The following is a 25,370-nucleotide window of genomic DNA, read 5'->3' as shown; positions in this document are numbered from 1 at the left end:
ACTGTGCCATAAGGATCATTATCATAAACGCATCACTTTCCAATAATGCTATACTACAAAGCAGATACACTGTCCAACACACTTCAGCATGTCATCTATCAGTAACGCAATCAACACAGATATGCAAATCAGATGCACAGAAGCATACCAACAGTTTAACACACAGGTATACACAACAACAATAGGACAAATATAGGTGACCAACCAAATCATTGTTATTATCATTAGACCACAATAGTCTGCTATTAAATACATGCTGTGAATGTATACACCCCTAGCACCCCCCACATACACTACATCCACTCACTCTCTCACACACTGACAGAAACATACAAACAAACTTTTGACCCATGATATTTCCCTTCTCTCCTTGTCACCCAACCCTGCAGTTCCACCAGAACAGAGTGGTTCCACTCTATCTCTTACCAGTCTGGTTAGAAATACACAGATACGTTGCTAAGTAAAAATAAATATTTAAAAAACAGGCCTGAGTGAGTACACGGTGAGTGTGTGTGTGTGTGTGTGTGTGCGTTTATGACCAGAGAGAGAGGAAATTAAACAACAATAATGAGACACATGGCTACTGACTGTGGTGATTTTAGCATGTAAATCTTGTGTGGGGAAAAACCCACCAAAAATGTTTTATGCATGCCAGTAAAGCCACAACACAACACTAAACAATACACGAATTGCACTATAACGGTGACAAGCGGTGCTGACAAACGGTTAGGGCCTACATAAAGCTGTCCCAACAGCAGTCCCAACGTCTTACCACTGCTACACCTGGCTATCAGCGGAGCCTTGTCTGGCAGCGAAACAGTTCATTCAGCCTCATCTACTGCCTTTAAAAAAAAACATAGCTGATATGGACAACTTGCTGAAACAAATGTGATTTCTACTGACAATTGAGATGTACAAACTATGGCATAAAGGGACGAAGATCGTATAAGAGGCCATCTGTAATTTCGATTAAGACATTAATGAGCGAGCTGGGGACGGATGAGGCCAACATAACAAATAGTTGAGCACTTTTGAAATGTACAGGGATCGAATTCAGAACATGGGCAGTTCTTACAGTATTCTCCCTGTACACCAAGTCAGAACCGTAGGATAAATAAAGGGGCATACAAGCAGACAATGAAAGCTCGTACAATATTCGATGATGACATTTCTCTAAAACAGGCTATATGAGAAATGTGCACCACCAAGTCGGAACAGTAGGCTAATTTATGAGGTGAAAAGGGAGTAAATTAATAGGGTGAGGCACATGGGCTACTTACAGCTTACCACACAACATACAGTACACTTAGTATTACTTTCTCTTCTACTGTATACATATCTCCCTGGCATATTATATAATTTATGCAGCAGCATACAAGACATTTTTGGACTCATCTTGTTGTGCTGTGCTCTCTTGAACAGGAAGGTGGTGCCGCGCAATGTGGCCAATGACCTTGAGCATTCTTGAATGGGCACTTCTAATGTAAGTCTATGGCAGCACCCAAGGGGCTTGAATTTTCAAGCTCTACCCGTATATTTTGCTGTGACGTAGTGTCCCCATGAGTGACAGAACACTGAGCCAATCACGGCTCTGCCCCACCTGTCCTGAATGACTCGTCGCCACTGGCCACCGATGATATAAGCGACACTGACAATAGTGCAGTGATATTTTTAATGTTAGTCACCAAAACAACAACAGAAGGGATGACAGAGCCGGGGAGTGATGTGGATGAGAGCATGGTGTACCTGTGTCTGTGTGAGTGTGTATTTGTGTGTTTGTCAGGGTGGAATGTCGCTGTGGGAGTGTGTGTGGGAGTGCAGTGTTGTCTGGTGTGTGTGTGTGTGCGTTGACGACCACAGTGTGTCTTGTGTGTGTTATTTCATAGTTCACTGTGAGAGCGCGTGTGTGTGTGTGCGTGTGCGTGTGTGTGTGTGTCATGTAGAGCTGAGGAGTGGGCTCAAAGTGTGTCACGGGAGTGAATTGAGAGGCTGGAAGAAACCATTAAAACACTTATAATTGAAGTTGATTCGTTCAAGAGGACACTCAACTTCACTATTCCTAACTTCTCTATTTCCTCTGGAAAACTTCCATGGAATGTCTGTCATCTCTTGCAGAACTGTCATTTATTTCATCTTTTCTTAAACCACTGTTCTGGGAGCAATTTGCTAATTCTACCACTCGTAACCTCTCCATCCGCAAAAAGTCTGAGGTTGATGTTGCTGTGGGCTGGAAGGACGATGGGGCCCTTTTCCATTTGGACATACCACAGATCCACAGTTGCAGGTCTCCACAGCTATGCCCTCGTTGACCACTCTTCTTAACAGGCTGTGTTAGCATGGAGAGAGAACGAGAGGGAGTTCCCAAAACAAGACGCAATAACAACAAGGAAATTAAAACGGCCATAAATCGCTGGAAACTGTCTGATCGTTTCTCCCTCCCTTCCCCTCCAGTCTACCATAAATAAAAACAAGGCTTGAGTTAATGATACCCAGACAGATGCCCATGTATGCCCACAATCCTTTTCCTCAAAGCTCATGGAGCCAGGTGTGCCCCTCTCTCCATTTCTCCCTGATAAGCACTCTCTCTTCCTTTCTCTATCTCTCTTTCTCTCTCTCTGTTTCTGTCTCTCTCTGTTATCTCTTTTATCCCTCTCACTCCATTTCTGATGGGCACTATGACCCCCCCCCCCCCCCCCCCCCCCCCCTCACTCTCCACCTCTCTCTGAGCCCTCAGACATGGGCAGGGTAGGATATCCCGGCTGAGCCAGGCTGTACAAACACAGCTCTACGACAGGAAGGACTCCCATCCCTGAGAGAGGAATTTCCCCTCCACGCACACACACACACACACACACGCACATACACGCACACACATGCAAAAGTGCACATGATAAATATGATCGTCAAAACTATCGATTATAACAGTATTCTCTCTCGCTCCCTTCTACCTCTCTCTCTCTCTCTCTCTCTCTTTCTCTCCACCACCCCATGTTCTACAATCCGTGAGCATCACACCAATCATTCTGCTACCAGGCCCATTACTATCATAACCCCTCTCTCATACAGATGGCACCACTCACCTGGAGTATCACGAGCCCAACTGTAATTATAGACACACACACAAACACACACACATCCACACATGTCCCTTCAGTGACAGTGTTGTCATGACAGCGGTGCTTGAAGCTGGATACGATGGCTTGCACCACACCAGCAACACCCGAATGGAATCACAGTAACAGTGGGTCCATCCTAATTCCCTATATAGTGCACTATACCCTATGGACCCTGGACAAAAGTAGTGCACTACATCCAGAAAATAGGGTGCCATTTGAAACCTGAAACCTAGAACAGACATGGACTAGCCCCTGGGTGTACGCATCCACACCACCCTGCTGGCATCCACCCCACCCTGCTGGCATCCACCCCACCCTGCTGCCATCCACCCCACCCTAGTGGCATCCACCCCACCCTGCTGGCATCCACCCCACCCTGCTGGCATCCACCCCACCCTGCTAACATCCACCCCACCCTGCTGGCATCCACCCCACCCTGTTGGCATCTACCCCACCCTGTTGGCATCCACCCCACCCTGCTGGCATCCACCCCACCCTGCTGCCATCCACTCCACCCTGTTGCCATCCACCCCACCCTGCTGGCATCCACCCCACCCTGCTGGCATCCACCCCACCCTGTTGGCATCCACCCCACCCTGCTGGCATCCACCCCACCCTGTTGGCATCCACCCCACCCTGTTGGCATCCACTCCACCCTGCTGCCATCCACTCCACCCTGCTGGCATCCACCCCACCCTGCTGCCATCCACTCCACCCTGCTGCCATCCACCCCACCCTGCTGCCATCCACTCCACCCTGCTGCCATCCACTCCACCCTGCTGGCATCCACCCCACCCTGCTGCCATCCACTCCACCCTGCTGCCATCCACCCCACCCTGCTGCCATCCACTCCACCCTGTTGGCATCCACCCCACCCTGCTGGCATCCACCCCACCCTGTTGGCATCCCCTCCACCCTGCTGCCATCCACTCCACCCTGCTGCCATCCACTCCACCCTGCTGCCATCCACCGCACCCTGCTGCCATCCACCCCACCCTGCTGCCATCCTCTCCACCCTGCTGCCATCCACTCCACCCTGCTGGCATCCACCCCACCCTGCTGCCATCCACTCCACCCTGCTGGCATCCACCCCACCCTGCTGGCATCCACCCCACCCTGCTGCCATCCACTCCACCCTGCTGCCATCCACTCCACCCTGTTGCCATCCACTCCACCCTGCTGCCATCCACTCCACCCTGCTGCCAGCCACTCCACCCTGCTGCCATCCACCCCACCCTGCTGCCATCCACTCCACCCTGCTGCCATACACTACACCCTGCTGCCATCCACCCCACCTTGCTGCCATCCACCCCACCCTGCTGCCATCCACTCCACCCTGCTGCCATCCACCCCACCCTGCTGCCATCCACCCCACCCTGCAGCCATCCACCCCACCCTGCTGCCATCCACTCCACCCTGCTGCCATCCACCCCACCCTGCTGCCATCCACTCCACCCTGTTGGCATCCACCCCACCCTGCTGGCATCCACCCCACCCTGTTGGCATCCCCTCCACCCTGCTGCCATCCCCTCCACCCTGCTGCCATCCACCCCACCTTGCTACCATCCACCCCACCCTGCTGGCATCCACCCCACCCTGCTGCCATCCACTCCACCCTGCTGCCATCCACTCCACCCTGCTGGCATCCACCCCACCCTGCTGCCATCCACTCCACCCTGCTGCCATCCACTCCACCCTGTTGCCATCCACTCCACCCTGCTGGCATCCACTCCACCCTGCTGCCATCCACTCCACCCTGCTGCCATCCACTCCACCCTGCTGCCATCCACTCCACCCTGCTGGCATCCACTCCACCCTGCTGCCATCCACTCCACCCTGCTGCCATCCACTCCACCCTGCTGCCATCCACCCCACCCTGCTGCCATCCACCCCACCCTGCTGCCATACACTCCACCCTGCTGCCATCCACCCCACCCTGCTGCCATCCACCCCACCCTGCTGCCACCACTCCACCCTGCTGCCATCCCCTCCACCCTGCTGCCATCCACCCCACCCTGCTGCCATCCCCTCCACCCTGCTGCCATCCACTCCACCCTGCTGCCATCCACCCCACCCTGCTGCCATCCACTCCACCCTGCTGCCATCCACCCCACCCTGCTGCCATCCCCTCCACCCTGCTGCCATCTCCTCCACCCTGCTGCCATCCACCCCACCCTGCTGCCATCCACTCCACCCTGCTGCCATCCACCCCACCCTGCTGCCATCCCCCCCCACCCTGCTGCCATCCACCCCACCCTGCTGCCATCCACCCCACCCTGCTGCCATCCACCCCACCCTGCTGCCATCCACTCCACCCTGCTGCCATCCACTCCACCCTGCTGCCATCCACCCCACCCTGCTGCCATCCACCCCACCCTGCTGCCATCCCCTCCACCCTGCTACCATCCACTCCACCCTGCTGCCATCCACTCCACCCTGCTACCATCCACTCCACCCTGCTGCCATCCACTCCACCCTGCTGGCATCCACCCCACCCTGCTGCCGCGTGATCCCGTCCCTCCTCTGTTCCTTTATGCTCTCCATCTTTGTGTTCTTTCATTCAGGACATGATTAGTATCAGACTCTTCATTCCCTCCCATTCCACCTCTCCTCCTCCTCTGCCTCTTTGAGTCACATTCTTAGCGGGTTAATTGGCTTGACAAAGTTATGTGATTCCAGGCTACTTCAAACGCTCTGAAACAACAGAGCCCTCGCAGCATGGTGTGTTCCCTCCCTGACCCCCCCCCCTCTAGTCTCATCTCCCCCATCGTGTCCCTCTCGCCTCCCCGGCCCATAACGAGATGCCCCCTTTGGCTTCCGCAGGAAATTACCTCGTCTGGTCACTGGCTGCTAAACATCCACATTTGTGGTTTTTAGTATGAGGCACGGCCAGCGAGAAAGTAGGTATAGGGATGTGTGTGTGTGTGTGTGCGCGCGTGTGTGTCTGGATGGCCTCTCAAAATTCCCCTGCTTCTACTTTCTCAGTAAACCGGATTCAAGGCTGTGGAGAGAGAAAAACTGTCCATCCCCAAAAATATAGACAAGCACCCGCAAGTACACACCCAACACATACGTACACACTCTCTTTGCGTGCAAAGAGGAGATATCAGGTTAGTGTGTCAACCGCCCACACACAGACAGCAGAACAGAATGAGAGTGGTGTTCATGGGTTAATAATGAGTGGTACTTGGAGAGTGTGGCTCCCAAGACGCCACGGTGAGGTTAAAAAGAAGGAAAGGACTTGGAGGAGGACATAGAAGAGACAGGGAAGAACACTTGGGACCCAGAGGTTTATCCCGTTCATGACGCTCCATTCGCTGTCGCTGAAAGGGGAGACCCCCAGGAGCACCGTTAGTGGTATGGTTATTGTTCCCTGCTCCATACAATTCCCACCGCAAAGGAAACTACGGTGAGCCCCAGCTACGTCGTTGCTGTTTGGGTTCTGTACTACGGATTTGAAATGAAACAATGACTGGGAGGTTAAAGTGCAGATTGTCAGCTTTCATTTGAATTTGAAGTTATGTTCATCCACACTTCATGTTCCCATGATTATGGATAGTCATGAATTAATTGTGAATAACGAGGAGTGAGAAAGTTACAGACGCAAAAATGTTAACCTCCCCTGGTTAATGTAAGGGTGAGAGGTTAGCATGTCTCAGGGGGTATGATATTTGTGCGTCTGTAACTTTCTCACTCATCATTATTACCGATTCATTCAGGACTATAATATTCAAAGTGTCATTTCAAAACCAAAGTGCTGGAGTACAGAGAAATACTTCTGTAGCTCACTGTGTGTGGTTTCACGTCACCAGAGGGACAGAAGTGAGAGCGAGGGCAGTAACAATGAAAGGAATGGGTTTACATGGGGATAAAGAACAGAGAGAGAGAGAGGGCGAGGGAGGGAGAGACACAGTCGGGGGGAGAGAGAGAGAGAGAGAGAGAGAGAGAGAGAGAGAGAGAGAGAGAGAGAGAGAGGGCGAGGGAGGGAGAGAGAGGGAGAGCGAGAGAGAAGGGGAGAGAGAGAGGGGGACAGAGGGAGAGAGAGAGAGTGGGGAGAGAGAGAGACAGGCAGACAGAGAGAGAGAGAGAGAGAGAGAGAGAGAGAGAGAGAGAGAGAGAGAGAGAGAGAGAGAGAGAGAGAGAGAGAGAGAGAGAGAGAGAGAGAGAGAGAGAGAGAGAGAGAGAGAGAGAGAGAGAGAGAGAGAGAGAGAGAGAAGAGAGAGAGAGGCCATGTGCTGTAAAACCCACAGCACACAACACATGGCCTTCAGCAGAGCCTGGACCTGCTAGAGCAGTACTGCCAGACCTGGGCCCTGGCAGTAAACCCCCAAAATACTAAAATAATGATTTTCCAGAGAAGATCCAGATCTCAGGGAATTAGACCAAAGTTCTCAATTGGTACAAAATATATAGAGTAATGCACACACTACAATTACTTAGGTTTAAAAATAAGCTCAACTGGACACCTTAATGAGGCAGTGAATGAACTGAGAGAGAAAGCACACAGGGCATTCTACACCATTAAAAAGCTAATTCAATTTGAAATACCTATTACAATTTGCTAAAACTAATTGAATATGTCATTGAACCAATTGCACTTTATGGCAGCGAGGTGTGGGGTCCACTTGCAAAACAAGATTTCATCAAATGGGACAAACACCCCATTGAAACCCTGCATGCAGAGTTCTGTAAGATTCTCCTACAAACATTGCATGCAGGCCAATATCCACTAATAATAAAAACTCAAAAAAAGGCAATTAAGTTTTGGAAACATCTAAAATACAGTGACCCCCTCTCATATCATTACCAAGCCCTGAAATGCCAAGCTGAACAAAGAAAAGAGTCCCCTCATCCAGCTGGTCCTGGGGCTGAGTTCACAAACCTGTTCTACTAACACACTGAGGCCTCAGGACCCTCACCCAGCTGGTCCTGGGGCTGAGTTCACAAACCTGTTCTACTAACACACTGAGGCCTCAGGACCCTCACCCAGCTGGTCCTGGGGCTGAGTTCACAAACCTGTTCTACTAACACACTGAAGCCTCAGTCCCCTCATCCAGCTGGTCCTGGGGCTGAGTTCACAAACCTGTTCTACTAACACACTGAAGCCTCAGTCCCCTCATCCAGCTGGTCCTGGGGCTGAGTTCACAAACCTGTTCTACTAACACACTGAGGCCTCAGGACCCTCACCCAGCTGGTCCTGGGGCTGAGTTCACAAACCTGTTCTACTAACACACTGAAGCCTCAGTCCCCTCATCCAGCTGGTCCTGGGGCTGAGTTCACAAACCTGTTCTACTAACACACTGAGGCCTCAGGACCCTCACCCAGCTGGTCCTGGGGCTGAGTTCACAAACCTGTTCTACTAACACACTGAAGCCTCAGTCCCCTCATCCAGCTGGTCCTGGGGCTGAGTTCACAAACCTGTTCTACTAACACGCTGAAGCCTCAGTCCCCTCATCCAGCTGGTCCTGGGGCTGAGTTCACTAACCTGTTCTACTAACACACTGAAGCCTCAGTCCCCTCATCCAGCTGGTCCTGGGGCTGAGTTCACAAACCTGTTCTACTAACACACTGAAGCCTCAGTCCCCTCATCCAGCTGGTCCTGGGGCTGAGTTCACAAACCTGTTCTACTAACACACTGAGGCCTCAGGACCCTCACCCAGCTGGTCCTGGGGCTGAGTTCACAAACCTGTTCTACTAACACACTGAGGCCTCAGGACCCTCACCCAGCTGGTCCTGGGGCTGAGTTCACAAACCTGTTCTACTAACACACTGAGGCCTCAGGACCCTCACCCAGCTGGTCCTGGGGCTGAGTTCACAAACCTGTTCTACTAACACACTGAAGCCCTCAGGACCAGAACATCCAATCAATCAGGATAAACCAAATTACAACACAGTCAAAACAAAACTACATTGTTTATTGGGAAACACAAGCACAAACACAAAGCAAAATGCAGTGCTATCTGGCCCTAAATCGACAGTACACCGTGGCTAAATATTTGACCATGGTTACTGCACAACAGCAGAACCTGAGACGGAGCTGCATTTCCTGACAAAATGTAAAAAATATAAAACAATTAGAGAGTGTCATATACTTATTGTTATTGTTGAATGTATGGTTATTTTGACACTTGGTTATTGTTGTTACTGTTGACGATTTGATTCTCATTTTTTTTTTTTTTTATATTGTAAATATCCAAAATAAGCTTTGGCAATATGTACATTGTTACGTCATGCCAATAAAGCAAATTGAATTGAGAGAGAGAGAGAGAGAGAGAGAGAGAGAGAGAGAGAGAGAGAGAGACACAGTCGGGGGGAGAGAGAGAGAGAGAGAGAGAGAGAGAGAGACACAGTCGGGGGGAGAGAGAGAGAGAGAGAGAGAGAGACACAGTCAGGGAGAGAGAGAGAGAGAGAGAGAGAGAGAGAGAGAGAGAGAGAGAGAGAGAGACACAGTCGGGGAGAGAGAGAGAGAGAGAGAGAGAGAGAGAGAGAGAGAGAGAGAGAGACAGACACAGTCGGGGGGAGAGAGAGAGAGAGAGAGAGAGAGAGAGAGAGAGAGAGAGAGAGACACAGTCGGGGGGAGAGAGAGAGAGACACAGTCGGGGGGAGAGAGAGAGAGAGAGAGAGAGAGACACAGTCGGGGGGAGAGAGAGAGAGAGAGAGAGAGAGAGAGAGAGAGAGAGAGAGAGAGAGAGAGAGAGAGAGGGGGGATAAAGAGAGAGAGGGAGAGAGAGGGGGGATAAAGAGAGAGAGGGAGAGAGAGAGAGAGAGAGAGAGAGAGAGAGACAGTCGGGGGGAGAGAGAGAGCGAGAGAGAGAGAGAGAGAGAGAGAGAGAGAGAGAGAGAGACACAGTCGGGGGGAGAGAGAGAGAGAGAGACACACCCCCTTGGTGGGGAGAGAGAGAGAGAGAGAGAGAGAGAGAGGGTGTGTTGACAGATGAGTGACTTCGGAGGGGGTGGACACAAGGGATGGAGGACAGAGTAGTGAAGGTAGAGCGAGGGAGAGATTGGAGAGGGAGTGCTAGAGGGAGCTGGGTGAGGAGTCAATAGACTTCTGTAATTACACCTGTTCAACTACTTACAAAGCCGTGTGCCCACGCACTTCAAACACAGTGTACCAAGATGAACGCACCCGCGCGCGCACACACACACACACACACACACACACACACACACACACACTCACTCCACACACGGTCCCCGCAGGATCTCCAAGGTGATTGTGTAATTCAGCTTCCCCCTCCTAATATAGAAACTCCCATTTCAATCCAATTTGCACACAAATGAAATCATTATTAAAAGGCTGCCTCCCTAGAGATACTTCTGTCCTCCAGGTTATTCACTTATCTCTAAAAAACACAAGGCTCAATCCCTGATGGAATTCACTTTCTTCGTGTGTCATGATACAGTGTGTGTGTGTGTGTCTGTGTGTGTGTGTGTGTGTGTGTGTCTGTGTGTGTGTGTGTGTGTGTGTGTGTGTGTGTGTGTCCAATGTCAGCCCACAAGTGAGTGTGTATGAGAGAGTCATCGACGGACAAAAGGAGAGGAAAGCACAAAGGAGGAGTAGAGAAAGCGAAGGAAAGAGAGAGAGAGAGAGACCCAAATGAAAGAGTTTTCTAACTGAGCTCTCTGTCCTCCTCTCTCCTCTCATAACCCCTTGGTGACTGGGTTAGCCTGACTCCCACACGCCAATGCACAGGTAAACCCACAGTGTGTGTGTGTCTGTGTGTGTGCGTGCGAGCGAGCGTCTGTGTGTAGTCGAGCATATTAGACCCGACCCAGAACACAGGAGAGTACTGGCTGAAATGCATTTGCATCATTTCTCTACTTTGCATGTTTGATAGCAGGGCCCCGTTCAGTTGTTCCTGGAAGCCCGGTTGTCACAGAGAGAGCAGAGGTCAGTAAAAGCCAGGTAAAAGAGGTACGGAAGTATGATGCTTTCTGATCAAAGAATGTGATTTATTTTGAAGTTTTAACCACTAACTCTCACTATCCCTTACTTAAAAATAAAAAAAAATATGAAACTCTCACTAACCCTTAGTTAACCCGTACTCGAACCTTAACCCTTACCTAGACCTTACTCACCCCTAGATAGAGAACAAATAGTGGTCCTTCCTCTCCATTTCTGTGGATATGGCCTGTTTTGTCCTCTCTCGCATGGCCATCTAGTGACATCCCTGAGAACCCTAGTGTGGGAATTATGAGACGTACTTCCAACTCTGACCTTTGACTGTTGACGGTTCCTGGTACCACTGCACTCACAAGACTGGCCCATATGCAAGAGGTTAGACTTATCATACAGCCCTGTATGTGTTTTTTTTTTACTCTACAACCTGAACATACAACACAACAGGAAACAATGTACACGCGTGGCTTTTTAAATAACCTTCAAGAACAACTAAGGCAAGCGGTGGGAGTGAACGAGGAAAGAAAAGAAAGAAAGAGTGAAAAATAAATGATTGTAGATGATGATATGGTTACCGAAACACACACACACACACACACACACACACACACACACGTCAGCTGAACGTGAGTCCAACCAGTTGAGGCATCTCTCCCTCTGGCAGAGAACCTGACCTAGGATCAGATTGAGTGGCTTAACACTTGAGGCCAAGATTACGAAAGACTGACCTAAGATCAAGAGATGAGGACCACAGCCCATTCAGTTCCATTTAACAGTGTTCGTTCAGTGCCTATCACAAAGTCATTTGTCACAAGGACTCTTAACCCTCCTCTAAAGCTGGCCCCAAGTCAACAACGGTACCAGGGGAAAAGTTGTTGAGAGTGGAAAGCAGGTTCAAGTTACGCACAGCCGATCTAGAGTAATGATTCTATAGGATTCCGATCTTTGAGAGGAACAAGGCTTTAGAGAGATTATAATGCACCTTTGTCCGAGAGCTGCCCGGCAACTCCTTCTAGTGCGCCGCCTATTCACTCCATCCATTCATTCGGAAACTGTGTAGGTTTCCTCCGACCACATAGACAAGAAAAAGACCATCCCCACAGTCCCCCTCTTTCCGCCAATCAGCTATGCGAAGTTGGAAACAACATGAGACCCCCGGGGCGACTTGAGAAATGACCTCACGGTTCGAAATGCTTTTGATGTTTTATATCTGAAAGGAAACGCCTTGGCTAAAACATCCCAGAACCGGGCCGCTAGCTGTCCCTGGACTCGGGGTCAAACTGCAGCCAAATCCTTCAGTCCATATGATCCGACAGTGAGGGGCTGGGCAGACAACGGGGAAATATAATACACATTCACAACACACACACACACACACACACACACACATGCAGGTTATTCACACCCAAAAGACAAGCAAATGCAAACGTGCGCGCACACACACGCGCGCGCGCACACACACACGCGCACACTCTCGTTTCCCTGAATAGATTAGTGAAGAGAAAGAGCGAGGGCGAGGGATAAAGGGAGCTCACCTTTCCTCATAATGACTGTGCTCACCTGTTCATCCCCTCACCTGGGGCAGAGATATCAGAATACTGCCTGAGCCCCCCCCCCACCCCACCCTATTTCCCCTGGCCTCTCCCCTACCTCCTGGAGACGGCCAGATAATGTGAGTCATTCAACCGCCGGTCTCCCCATAGAAATGCTGGCCTGCCTCTGAGTGTCTCTCTCCTCTCCCCTGCAGCCAAGCCCGCCCCACGGCCTGGCCCTGAAACTGATCCAGATAGACTTTCTGCTGGAGAATTTTCTCACACTCATACCTGCCACTCACACACCTCCCCAGCATGGAGGGGCTAAAGTGTGTGTGTGTGTGTGTGTGTCCATGCGCATGTGTTGTGTTCCAGGCGCCTGTAGCTAGAACATACAGACCTGTGCGCTCCAACACCAGGCCAGCTGGTGAGCATGACCAGCATTAATTCCCAGTCCGCCTCGAAATCTTAAAAAACAAAAATGTATTTAACCTTTATTTAACTAGGCAAGTCAGTTAAGAACAAATTCTTATATACAATGACGGCCTACCAAACCAGTTAAGAACAAACCTCAACCAGGGCTTTGCACAATATAACAAACATTATTACTAGGCAATAGGAATATAATTACAACCACATCGTCAGCTCTCGTTCCCCCATTAATATAATACTCCCATTATGAATAACCATTCAACCTCACTGAGAGGTCAGAAAGGAAGCATTCCAGACCATGAACAACAACAACAAAAATATCGACTGCTCTCATTGAGACAGTAAACAAAGAAACAAACAACCGTTCCGATCTCTGGAAGGAAGACAATGTTGCGCAGTCGTCCTGCATGTGCCAAGTCATTCAAAAGGGATTGTAGTCGCTGTGGCGCTGACCCCGAAACGACTTGGAAACAAAGAGATAGTAATTACAGCAAAAAGCCAGGGAACTGCTTCTAATGGACGTGGGGGGGGGGGGGGGTAAAGGGATGTAAACGGTGGATGAACTCTGCTCGTTGTGAACATTTAGTGTTCCTCTTCTACCAGCGAAAAAGCTTTCACCCCTCCAGATGTCTGCCCCCCCCCCCCCCCCCCCAGTGAACATCTCAGGGCTTAGTAACATGCAAATGGAACAACAACGTATTTGTGAGCATCAGCGATACACGACGCACACATCCTCCAGGCTTCAGGATTCCTCTTCGCTTGCATTTGCTGCTTCTATTTTCCACTCTTCCTGTTTTGTTTGGGTCGGGAGACGCGGTGTGGAAGAGAGGGAGACGGAGGATTGAAGAGGAGAGGGACAGAATTGGATTATCGATGGGTCTAACGTGCAACTAATTAGGCCGGCTCTTTAGTGAGGCGTCGTAGCCACCAGCCTGGACTACGTGCCTGGTACAGACACAGACATGTCGATGCACAAAGTCAGACAGAGAGGCGCGATATCGGCGACCTTAATGGTGCAACAGCACAACAGCTTAGAGTTTAGGAGGAGAGAGAGGAAGCGAGAGATAGGGAGAGAAAGATGAAGAACCAGACAGAGAGAGAGAAGGAAGGAGAGAAAGTGCATCATCTCAGCATCAAAACCAATGCCTATGTTTAATACAAGTAGAAAACTGCTACTAGTTTCTCCAAACTGTAGCAAGGCCGCTTGACTGAATGCTAAGAGCTAGTGTCAACGCCGTCACAGGTCTCTGTGAGTGTGTACCTACTTGAACCATATCATGTTACCGTAGTAACAACATTGTAGTTACATTTCTGCACTCACCGGCCAGGCGTATTTGAAGGGAATGATGATGTGCCCTGTAGTGCCATCCTCTCTTCCTCCTCCGTCGTGCCCTTGATGACGGAGGGATTGGGTGTTGCCCCCCAGGACGGTGGTGCTGCCCGCCCCGAAGGTGCAGGCTCCTGTGGGGACGACCCGGGCCTGGTACTCCTTGAGGCAGGCCCTGAAGAAGGTGTCACACTGGTCCGTGAGAGAGCAGCGCTGCCCCCCTGTGGCCTGGAGGTCACAGCACTCCCCACTCTGCAGCACACCATGGGGGTTCTGGAAGTGACGGATCTGGAGCTCAAACATCCCCACTGCACACACAACCTGGAGAGAGACAGGAGAGTTAGGATGAGGTATAACTCATACACACACACACACACACCCGAAGAGAGGGTGAATCTATGGGAACAAAAATGTCCAAATGTCATATTTCTTGAAAAAACGTTCATGAATGTGATGAATACACCTGCTTAATGGGTGGAGTATCATTTTTCATCCCAAAGCTCTCCAGCTACAGTAATCTATGGATAGCATGCCCTCCCTCTCTCTCTCTCTCTCTCTCATCTGCTTCATTAGGGTTACCAGACTACGGTCATCCTACTCTAAGAGGTAGAAAGAGAGGGTGATTGAGAAAGGAAAGATAACATTGATTCACACCACTTCCTCCCCACAGCGGAAGAAACTTAAAATCCCTCATCCAAATGGAGATACGCCCCCATTCCAGCAATCTCTCTCTCTCTCTCTCTCTCTCTCTCTCTCTCTCTCTCCATCTCTGTCAGTTCATCTCCCTCTATCGGTCTTCATCTTTCCCTCCCCGCTTCTTTACCCTTCTCCCTCGCTGTCTCAGTCTCCCTCTTTCGCCTCTCCCCTGGGTCATGCACTTCCTCCACCTCTCCATCGAGCTCCTTTCTTTCCTACTTCTTCTGTATCAGTAGCCCTCCCTTCTTTTTTCTCCCTCTCTCCCCAGGGGGACTTAGGCACTGGGAACCTGGCCACGGTTTCTCTCTCCTCCTCCTCCTCCCTTCCTTCTCTATCTGGGAACAGGCTGTAACTCTTGCCTTCTCTCCTTCTCTCTGCACCAGCTTTTCTTCTCTGTTTTGTTGCCATTCTTCTTTTCATCTCTCTTTCTTCCTCTCCCTCTCTCTGCTTGTCTCTCTCTCGCTCTCTCTCTCTCTCACACTCTGTCTCTCTCTCTCACTCTCTGCTTGTCTCTCTCTCGCTCTCTCTCTCGCTCTGTCTCTCTCTCTCACTCTCTGCTTGTCTCTCTCTCTCGCTCTCTCTCTCTCTCGCTCTGTCTCTCTCTCTCACTCTCTGCTTGTCTCTCTCGCTCTGTCTCCCTCTGCTTCTCTCTCTCTCTCTCTCTCTCTGCTTCTCTCTCTCTCTCTCTCTCTCTCTGCTTGTCTCTCTCTCTCTCTCTCTCCCTCTCTCTCTCTCTGCTTGTCTCTCTCTTTCTCTCTCTCTCTCGCTCTGTCTCTCCCTCCTCCCAGAGCTTATAAAGCATTCTCCTCAGCTGGGTGCAGAAGGGCACAGACAAGCTGGTAGAGCTAACAAGCTCCCCAGAGAGACAGGTGTGTTGGTGTGATGTATAGCAAGGAAATAATTGTTATGAATTCCAACAACTATAAAAGCACAAACCACAAATGCATGTAACACACACACACAAACACACACACACACACACAACACATTCAATGAAAGAAGGTGACGAAGAATAGTGGTGCAATAGTCCTGCTACACACAACCTGACCAAAGCCAGTTAGAAGAATGGCTGGTAAGTCAGGCCATTGTTGTTGTGGCATTCTGTCCCTCACCTGCCCCTGTCCCTGGGCTAGGGGGCCAAACTCTCCTACATCAAACAGCCTGTGGAGATACAGGCCCACTCATCACTCTGCATCCGCCTTTCTTCCTCTCCTCTTTCATCACCTCTCTCAGCCATTCCGGGCATACCTGCGTTTCAGCGCTCCATCTGACCGCTCCGAGCGCTCAGTCTCGACCATCACCGCGAAGAGCTGCGGTCATTAAGTCCCCCATTTAACCCCAAAATAGGGCGAGACCAGGACCACAACCTGAACACTGGAGTACCACAGTTGGATATGTACACTGACTAGCACCATTGTTAAACACTTGCCTTTTAATACTGTTAAATATGGCACCATCTTGACTGTTCTGTAATAACAGTATAATGTCAGGACAACATTATGCACTGTATCAAACCACATTTATAAATCATCCTGAATGCTCGTATCTGCATTGCATTGAATCGGACACATCCCCAGACCTGAGTAATACAGGTTGTTAAGTGTTACACTATTGTCACAGGTTATAGTGTCTTCAATGCTGAAATGGATGCAGGATATCAACTCTACTGCTCTCCTCCTACATTATAAATGTCCCACAGCACGGTTGGTCTGCATTATACTGTAGTAGGGGAAGGCAATGTTATATTAGTGAAGAGCTTCAGAGCTGGGTGCAGTGGATCCATGTGGATCTTTCTGTACATTCACACGCCCTAGTGCTACAAGGCTGTGGCCGCTGGCCCAACACACACGCACACACACACACAAACAGGCTTCTCATCTCACACAAACACACACATATACACACCCACACATACAGAACAACCTGATATTGCTCCTGCACTGAGGGCTGTGCCACCCCGCCAGTAGGGGACCCTTTTAGGCCAGTAGGGGACCCTTTTAGGCCAACAACCATAGCCTGGGGTGGGGCTGGGAGGGGAAGAGTAGAGAAGACATTCAGCCAACGCTCTACCTCCAGGCTTTCCCTCTAGGTCTGTGTGAACTTGAACTTGAATGTGATAGGCCTATGTACAATTTAACTGCATGTGAATTGATTTTCTATGTGGTCAAGGTGGTTTGGGTGTGGTGTTTTGGAAGCACATTCATTATTACATTGTTATTACCATTATAAGGATAACTGAAAAGGAGACTGAAAAGATTTGGCATGGGTCCCCAGATCCTCAAAAAGTTATACAGCTGCGCCATCGAGAGCATCCTGACCGGTTGCATCACCGCCTGGTATGGCAACTGCTCGGCATCTGACCGTAAGGCGCTACAGAGTGTAGTGTGTACGGCCCAGTACATCACCGGGGCCAAGCTTCCGGACATCCAAGACCTATATACTAGACGGTGACAGAGGAAGGCCCAAAAAAATTGTCATAGACTCCAGTACCAGAGCGCCAATTCTATGTTCAAAAGGCTTCTTACCAGTTTCTACCCCCAAGCCATAAGACTGCTGAACAATTAATCAAATGGCCACCAGAACTATTTACATTGATATACCCCCCCCCCCCCCCCCTTAGTTTTTACACTGCTGCTACTCGCTGTTTATTATCTATGCATAGTCACTTCAAACCCTACCTATATGTACAAATTACCTCGACTAACCTGTTACTTTTTAATTTCATTTTTTACTTTAGTTTATTTAATAAATATTTTCTTAACTCTGTTTCTTATTGTTGGTTAAATGGCTTGTAAGTACGCATTGTATTCGGCGCACGTGACAAATCACATTTTATGTATAAGGTAGCCTATGCTACGCTGGACTATTCCTGGTCATCTGCAGAACTTTTACATATCATAGAGAGAGGATGGACTGCATTCATGAAAATGTGTGAGGCAGCGAGGCAAGTGTGCGTACCCACACACACACACACACACACACACACAGGGACAGACTGACGACAATTCCCTTGAATCCCCTCTCACCCTGTAAGTAAAGTGTAGTAGTAGTTAACACATAGAAGACAGCCTTACTCCATCCACAGACACCATCACATTTATCTTGCTATTTCACATAAAGGATGTATTTGTTTACACCGTTATAGCCTATAGGAGACTGTACTCTGAACACTTCCCTCTGCAGTTCTGGTTCAAACAATTCACTTCGCGGACGGGTCGTCTAGCCCCTTTTCAACGGGAAAGCAAAGCAATTACAGTGTAATAGGCTTAGAATCCCAATAACAAAAAAATGGTGTAACCAAAGACCATGCTTTGGTAAAGACGTGAAGGTTTGCTCCTGTAGCCTACAGATGAAAGGACACGCCCATGGAGCAACAAGTGGATGACACGCGACTATTAAGACGCACAGAAACAGTTGGGCACAGCGCCATTTGGAGCAAGGGGAGACATATTGACAAGAGAAACCGGGAAGTAGAATGTGGGCACCATTATTAACTCTGTGGGAAGAAAACACCGACTGTAAAAGTCAGGGCAGGGTTAGCAACGGCCGAAAATAGCGCTTAATCGGTACGGCTTACCTGCGGTTGCAGAGAAAGGGCGACGATAAAAATCACGGTCCACTGCTGTCCCCGGCCCCGTTCTTTCCTCATCTCTGTCCTGGTGCTGGTCCTCGCGCCTCCCCTGCAGCAATCAACCGGCTTTCGTCCGTGCGCTCGTTCTCTCTCCATCTCAACGTCAAATGATCGAGGACGTAAAACAATGCGGTGTCCCCTCTACTCTATAATATCCCTTTCTCAGCTCTCTTTGAGCGTCAGTTCATCGCGACGTATTTGGCATTGTTGCCTTTCTTGTGCTGTTCCCCTTGGGGAGTTCCTCCTGCCTGCCCGCCCCTCCTCGACCACTCGCCCCGGCTTCTCCCGCTCTTGGTGCGGTATCCAGAGTGGGTCTTGCCACAGAAGAAGAAAAAACACGCTCACTCCACCAGGTCGATCTTCCCTCCACCTGCGGTTAAGGCTTTGAATGTCAGACCTGCTGGCTCCCTGACTTGAGCTCTCTTCCCAATTACACTCTCCCTCTGCGCAACGCACTCGCCCTTCAAACTAAACACATACGCATACACCCTTTCCTTCTTTGCGCAAAGGACTCAAATTGATAGCCAAATGAAGTAGAATCTCCCTCTCTAGAAGTCAAGACTCTACTCTCTTGTTTATCCACTGCATGCTTCGTCCCTCACTCTTTCCGTAGGCTTTCCAACCCGTGTGGTCACTTTCGCTCAGGGCTAACAGATCCGAATCACCCAGGTCCGGATCAAGTAACCATGCGTATCGGCGGTGGGAAAGAACTCAGCGGAAAGGGATGCCAGCCAGTGACGAGAGGCTGTGTGTGTGTGTGTGGGGGGGGGGGGGGGGGGGTGCTAAACATGAGAGAAAGTGTGTTAATGTGCGCGAGGGGTGTGTGTCCTCAGGCAGAGGATATCCGTCTTCTCGTTTTATATGTGCACGCGGTCTGTAATTCAACTGGACTACGTAGTCGAATAATGTGTCCAGTGGCGACCCGTCATTCAGGGCAAAGACAAAAAAAACGTGTTTTGCATGTTATTTTGGCCTTAATACATGTCACATATGTGCAAACAATGTTAAAACAAAATAGCATTGAGTTAATAAAGCTGCATTCAAAAATTGTCTATTTTTTGCTTTCTTGAATAAAGCAGCTCCAAAATGCAGGTGTTTCAGCCTAGCTCAGCGCATTATGTGGTGGTTGGTAATGTTCTCTAGTTGCGCCGTAATTGCGCCGTAATCTAGTAATTGGCTCAGTGATTGGCTCAATGTTCTGGTACTCATTGGGACACCACGTCACCGCAACATCTACGGGGAGAGCTAGAAAGTTCAAGCCCCTTGGGTGCTGCCACAGATTTACATAAGAAGTGCCCATCCAAGAAGGCTCAATGTCATTGGCCACAGATAAAATGACGTCAAATCACGTTATATCTACTGTAGTTGAGTTTGGACTGATCATGTCAACATCATACTTTCAAAATCTTAGCTAGCAGTCATCATCATGAATCAAGTCAACTATCTACTGGCAAATCCTTTTCAATCCTTTTCATATGAAGATACATTATAGATAAAACATATCAGTGCTCATCGGCCATACACATTACACAACAAGTTGGTACTCTCAAATTCAACAATGAGTGGTTTAGAAAGAATCACTGGCTAACTAAAAGCATTGCAAAGCAATCACTGGCCTGCTATTTGTTGGAGAGGGTGTGCGGTCCAAGTCTGGGTTTAAGGGTCTCTTTTCCAAGCTGAAAAGGATAAACATTCATATGCAACAACATGGCCAGAAAAGTTGGAATAAATTGTCCATGCTGTCAATCCAGCATGACTTCTGCCACCTTCAAAGCAACTGGAAACACAGAACTGGGAAATCTCAGACTTTAATGAGTTCAAGACAAATGGGAACTCTGGAAAAAAATGAGCTCCGACTGGGAAATACGCTTTGAACGTTCATTCAACTTGGAATTCCAAGTCGGGAACTCTGACCTCTTTCTAGTGCTCTGACCTGAAGATCCCTGACGTCATGATTCAAACTTCTTTTTTTCTGAGTTCTCAGTTGTCATGAAAGCACCATAAATCCAGAAAATCACAGACTTTGATGACAAAGATTGATGGCAAAATTTGTCCACAAGAAGGACAAGGTGAGTCCAACAATGTATTTTATGCTGCTGCATAAATTATATAATATGCCAGGAAGATATGTATACTGTAGCTAAAAAAGTAATACTAAGTGTATGTGGTGTATTAAGCTGTTAATAGCCCATGTGCCTCACCCAATTTGGTCCCTCTCCCCCTCATAACTTTATCCTATGCTTCTGACTTGGTGTACAAGGAGAACATTGTAAGAACGGCTCATGTTCTGAATTATGTTGCTGTACATTTCAAAAGCGCTGAACAAATAGTTATATTGACTACACCCATTTTAGCTAGCTCATTAAAGTCTGAATCTAAATTACGGATTGCTTCTTATCCTCTCATTGTTCCCTTATGCCATAGTATGTACATCTCAATTGTCAGTAGAAACCACATTTGTTTAATCAAGTCAGCCATATCTTCTTTTTTACAAGGCAGTGGATGAGGCTGAATTCATAATGAACTGTTTCGCTGACAGACAAGGCTCCGAAGATAGCCAGGTGTAGCGGTGGTAAGGATTCACGCCATGGTGCTGAAACGAAACCTCTGCTGTTCGGACAAGTTTATGTATACAATTTGCGGGCACCGTTGGTCACCGTTATAGTGCAATCAATGTATTGTTCAATGTTGTGTTGTGTAGTGGCTTTGCTGGCATGCATACATTTTTGTTGTTGTTGAGTTTGCCCCGCCAAGATTTACTACATTCCAAAATCGCCACTGAATGTGCTTTACCCTAGTTTCCGGCCTCGGTTAATCCGGTATAGATCAAAGCGCTGCTGTGCCAATTAAGTAGGCTGTCAGTCACAGCCTGCACTGTCAGTAACTGGTCGGCGAACTGAAAGAGTTTCTATGGGACTACCTCCGCGCAATTAGGGGACCACGTATTATGGTAGTGGAGAATGAGGCCTGTCTGCAAAACAAAGCCGAGAAAAAAATATCCTAAAGTTTGTCTGTTAGATCGAGTTTGAGTTTGAAGGGACCCCTTGCCATTGAGAGTGGACATACCGGTGGCTGAGCAAAGTATTTTGGCGTTCATGCTGTGCTATTCTTACAAAGCCAGACAGCGGTTGATGATTGGCCGTTTTAAATCGTTTGATTATGCGTGTACACGCAAGGACAGTACACCATTTCTCCCAGCTTTGACCGTCTAGTGTCTGTGTGTGTGTGACTGCTTATGCATGTTTACAATTATACATGCCTGGAAAACTACACACATTCCACCGCTTCATTATACCGCCAACTATAAAGGGGTAGTTGCCATATAGCCATAACAAAAGTTTTAAAAAATGATTTCCTCTAAAACCTATAGCCTAGTTACAATAACCTATAACTGAACAAGTCGACATTTTATATCACCACTTCAATATTGATCTTATATCCAATTTAATGAAGCATTGCATACATTACTGCCTTGAATTTGTCCTCCGGTGTGACTTCACAATTAATGTCAATGTAAAAGTTTTAATGATTTCCAAATAGACAAGAAAAGTATTATTACAAAAATATTATTAAAAAAATACAATGTTCTCGATGATAACCAAGTGTCTCGCGATCACATTTTGGTTAGGATTCACAGTAATTTCACTAAACCTTGATTTTAAAAAAGCAATTATCTTACTTGTGTATTATTATAATGTTATCTGGCTCAAGCGAAACAATTATTTTTACATTTTGTCCAAGACAACCATTTTTTCCCCTTTCATTTAGGCTATTGGCTTCACCCCATAGGACATTATGTCACATCGATGGACAATACACAGCAGGCAGTCAAATTGTACATAATTAATGACACTTTCATACGTTTTTGAACACTACAAATTCTTCAAAAGATCCATTCTAAACATCCATAATAGGAAAGGGGGATACGTAGTCAGTTGTACAACTGAATGCCTTCAACTGAAATGTGTCTTCTGCATTTAACCCAACCCCTCTGAATTAGAGAGGTGCAGGGGGGGGGCTGCCTTAACCGACATCCACGTCTTCGGCGCCCGGGGAACAGTGGGTTAACTGCCTTGCTCAGGGGCAGAACGACCGATGTGTACCTTGTCAGCTCGGGGATTCGATCCAGCAACCTTTCGGTTACTGGCCCAACGCTCTAACCACTAGTGGATCCTCATTAAAGGATTTGAAGTGTAGCCTACTCGATTCCAGTTACGAAAGAGTCCTGTATTGTTATTTTCCCTCACCACCTCCCTGAATCAGGAGTGGAGAATGTGTGTGCCTGCTGCCTCCCTTGGATGCGGTAGACGTTTCTCAGGCTCCTGCACTGAAATCCAACCCTGATTCCCCTTTACCCAGGGTCACCATGATAGGCACAGAAACTGCCTCAAATGGGCACCCATTCGAATGAAATGCCCTTGCCAAAAAGCGAGAGTTCACCCGTATGCATAGCAGTGCTGAGGCAGCACCAGCACCAAGAGCCAAGCTCACTTGCGGGCCCTGAGTGGGAGGCCCCAATCTACCCACAGCTGAAGCAGCTTGAGAGGTGTTCTATTGAAGGGGTTTTGGAGTATACCTCACAGCAGAGCCAACTACCACAGCCAGCACCCAATATCTGCCTGCACCATCACAGGAACCAGGCAAAATAACTAGATCGATCCGGAGCAATGTTCACCTGGAGCAATGTTCACCCGGAGCAATGTTCACCCGGAGCAATGTTCACCCGGAGCAATGTTCACCCGGAGCAATGTTCACCCGGAGCAATGTTCACCCGGAGCAATGTTCACCCGGAGCAATGTTCACCTGGAGCAATGTTCACCCGGAGCAATGTTCACCTGGAGCAATGTTCACCCGGAGCAATGTTCACCCGGAGCAATGTTCACCTGGAGCAATGTTCACCTGGAGCAATGTTCACCCGGAGCAATGTTCACCCGGAGCAATGTTCACCCGGAGCAATGTTCACCTGGAGCAATGTTCACCCGGAGCAATGTTCACCTGGAGCAATGTTCACCTGGAGCAATGTTCACCTGGAGCAATGTTCACCCGGAGCAATGTTCACCTGGAGCAATGTTCACCTGGAGCAATGTTCACCTGGAGCAATGTTCACCTGGAGCAATGTTCACCTGCCAAGAGTGAGAAACCAGGCGTGGGAGAATGAATACATAAATATTGCACTCAGAACCATTTAAAATGATCGAATTGCAACAGGATACAAACAAGTCTAATGTAAATGAGTGTTATTTGATTAAAAATAAGTCCCCAAAAAATGAATTAAATTAGTTTATTAATGGGTTACGTCCCATGGAGTCACAGCTATTTCCTCTGGTGTGACACCATCTTAATTTCACACCAAGGGGAGAAAAAAAGATGTCACTGTTGGAAATCTCAGGCTGTAGGCTCCATTTTGGGTCTTATTGTTAGCAGTACAGCCATCCATATGATTTCACCATAACATTGTTTTCATTACTTTTTATACTTCAATTGTCCCAACAAATGATGATTGTTTTTATATATACGTTCTAAAAGCTTCACACCAAATGACAAATACAGGTGCAATATTTTGCTAAATATTCCTGATAAAGTTTACAACCTGTTCATGCCATGTGCTCCAGCCATGTCTTCCATACTTCCTTCTTGCAAGAGAACCCTCCCCAGCGCAATAGTGCCCAAATGCTGGCTTGCTGTTTAATCACAGAGTTGTGTCCCACACCTAGTGGACGTTGCTTTTAGGGACAAATATGTAATCAATCAGAACTATGAATAGACTTGGGGACTATTGTCTCTTGAAATACACTTCTGCGTTATAACTAAAATAATAGGTGAAGAGAACGTTACTCATTTAAAAAAAAAAAAAGTTCCACAACCTTTACTTGGGACATTCACACCATTGGACTATCGTCACGTTTTGTTGAACATTTTTAGAAAACAAATAATACACTGCATGAATTCACTCATGACCAAGTAAAAAAAAAAAAAAAAAAAATGTGAGTATTTTAGGCTATTACAATTGTAGCCAATTGAAGTTGTTATATTTGTGTTTGACATCATGGTAAAAAGAAAAGGGGTGTAACGTCAACTACCCAAAGCATCTGGTTTCCTGTATTTGCATAAAGATAACATTGTTATCTTGACCTTGAATGAATTTTATAGAAGTGGATGAGAAGCATACGATGAAAGAGAGGTGTAGGTTGTGTCTTTCAGGCATTTTGGCACTGGATTCACAAAATATTTTCCCCCGTCCAACTAGTTCCTGTCCGCGCGTCCGTTGGAACCAACACTACAGGACAATGTGTCCGCTTCATGTCTGAAATATAATGAGCCAATTTTGGTGACCCCGGTCCTCCCCCTCTCTTTCCCTCCCTTCTCTGTGAGAGCAGGGATGGACTTGTTGCAGACATTGACGCCCCTGGCAACCAGTAGGCCTAGTGTCTCCCCGTGGACAGAACAGAGGGCTCTTGAAGCGTGCAGTGCTTATTAGCATAGAGCACCAGTGACCTCGAGACGTGCTGAATTTCAATCATCCTCCCTCCCTCCCTCCCTCCAGAATGAAGCGATCTGCAGATCGATTCTACATTATATTGGCACCTGGTGATGAGGGAAGGGCCTGTTGTTGTCATCTACAATGGCAGCTCAATGTACAGAGCGACTTGGTCGATAATTGCTTTGAATACCCGACATTAGTGTTTGGGTGGTTGGCGCCATCTGATGGTGACACATAAGTAATGAAAGATCA

The 25,370-nt window shown here is 48.2% G+C and overlaps 1 protein-coding gene across 1 annotated transcript in view; it reads right to left on the bottom strand.

Annotated features, from left to right (window-relative positions):
* Window positions 1-19,537, bottom strand: part of LOC110507396 (uncharacterized) — a 42,198-nt gene extending 22,661 nt beyond the window's left edge. Inside the window, exons 1-2 of the mRNA XM_036964866.2 lie at window positions 18,584-19,537; window positions 14,305-14,631 (exon numbers count right to left, since the gene is read on the bottom strand). Coding sequence (XP_036820761.2) covers window positions 14,305-14,631; window positions 18,584-18,733 — 477 coding nt within the window. The 5' untranslated portion in view covers window positions 18,734-19,537. The remainder of the gene's footprint in view (window positions 1-14,304; window positions 14,632-18,583) is intronic.
* Between the last annotated feature and the right edge of the window lie 5,833 nt (window positions 19,538-25,370).

The sequence above is a fragment of the Oncorhynchus mykiss genome, chromosome 27 (genome assembly GCF_057628025.1).
Source record: "Oncorhynchus mykiss isolate SJ-2025 chromosome 27, ASM5762802v1, whole genome shotgun sequence".
NCBI classification, from domain to species: Eukaryota; Metazoa; Chordata; class Actinopteri; order Salmoniformes; family Salmonidae; genus Oncorhynchus; species Oncorhynchus mykiss.
The sequence above is the reverse complement of the archived record's forward strand: the minus strand, read 5'-3'. Positions and strand labels throughout refer to the sequence as shown.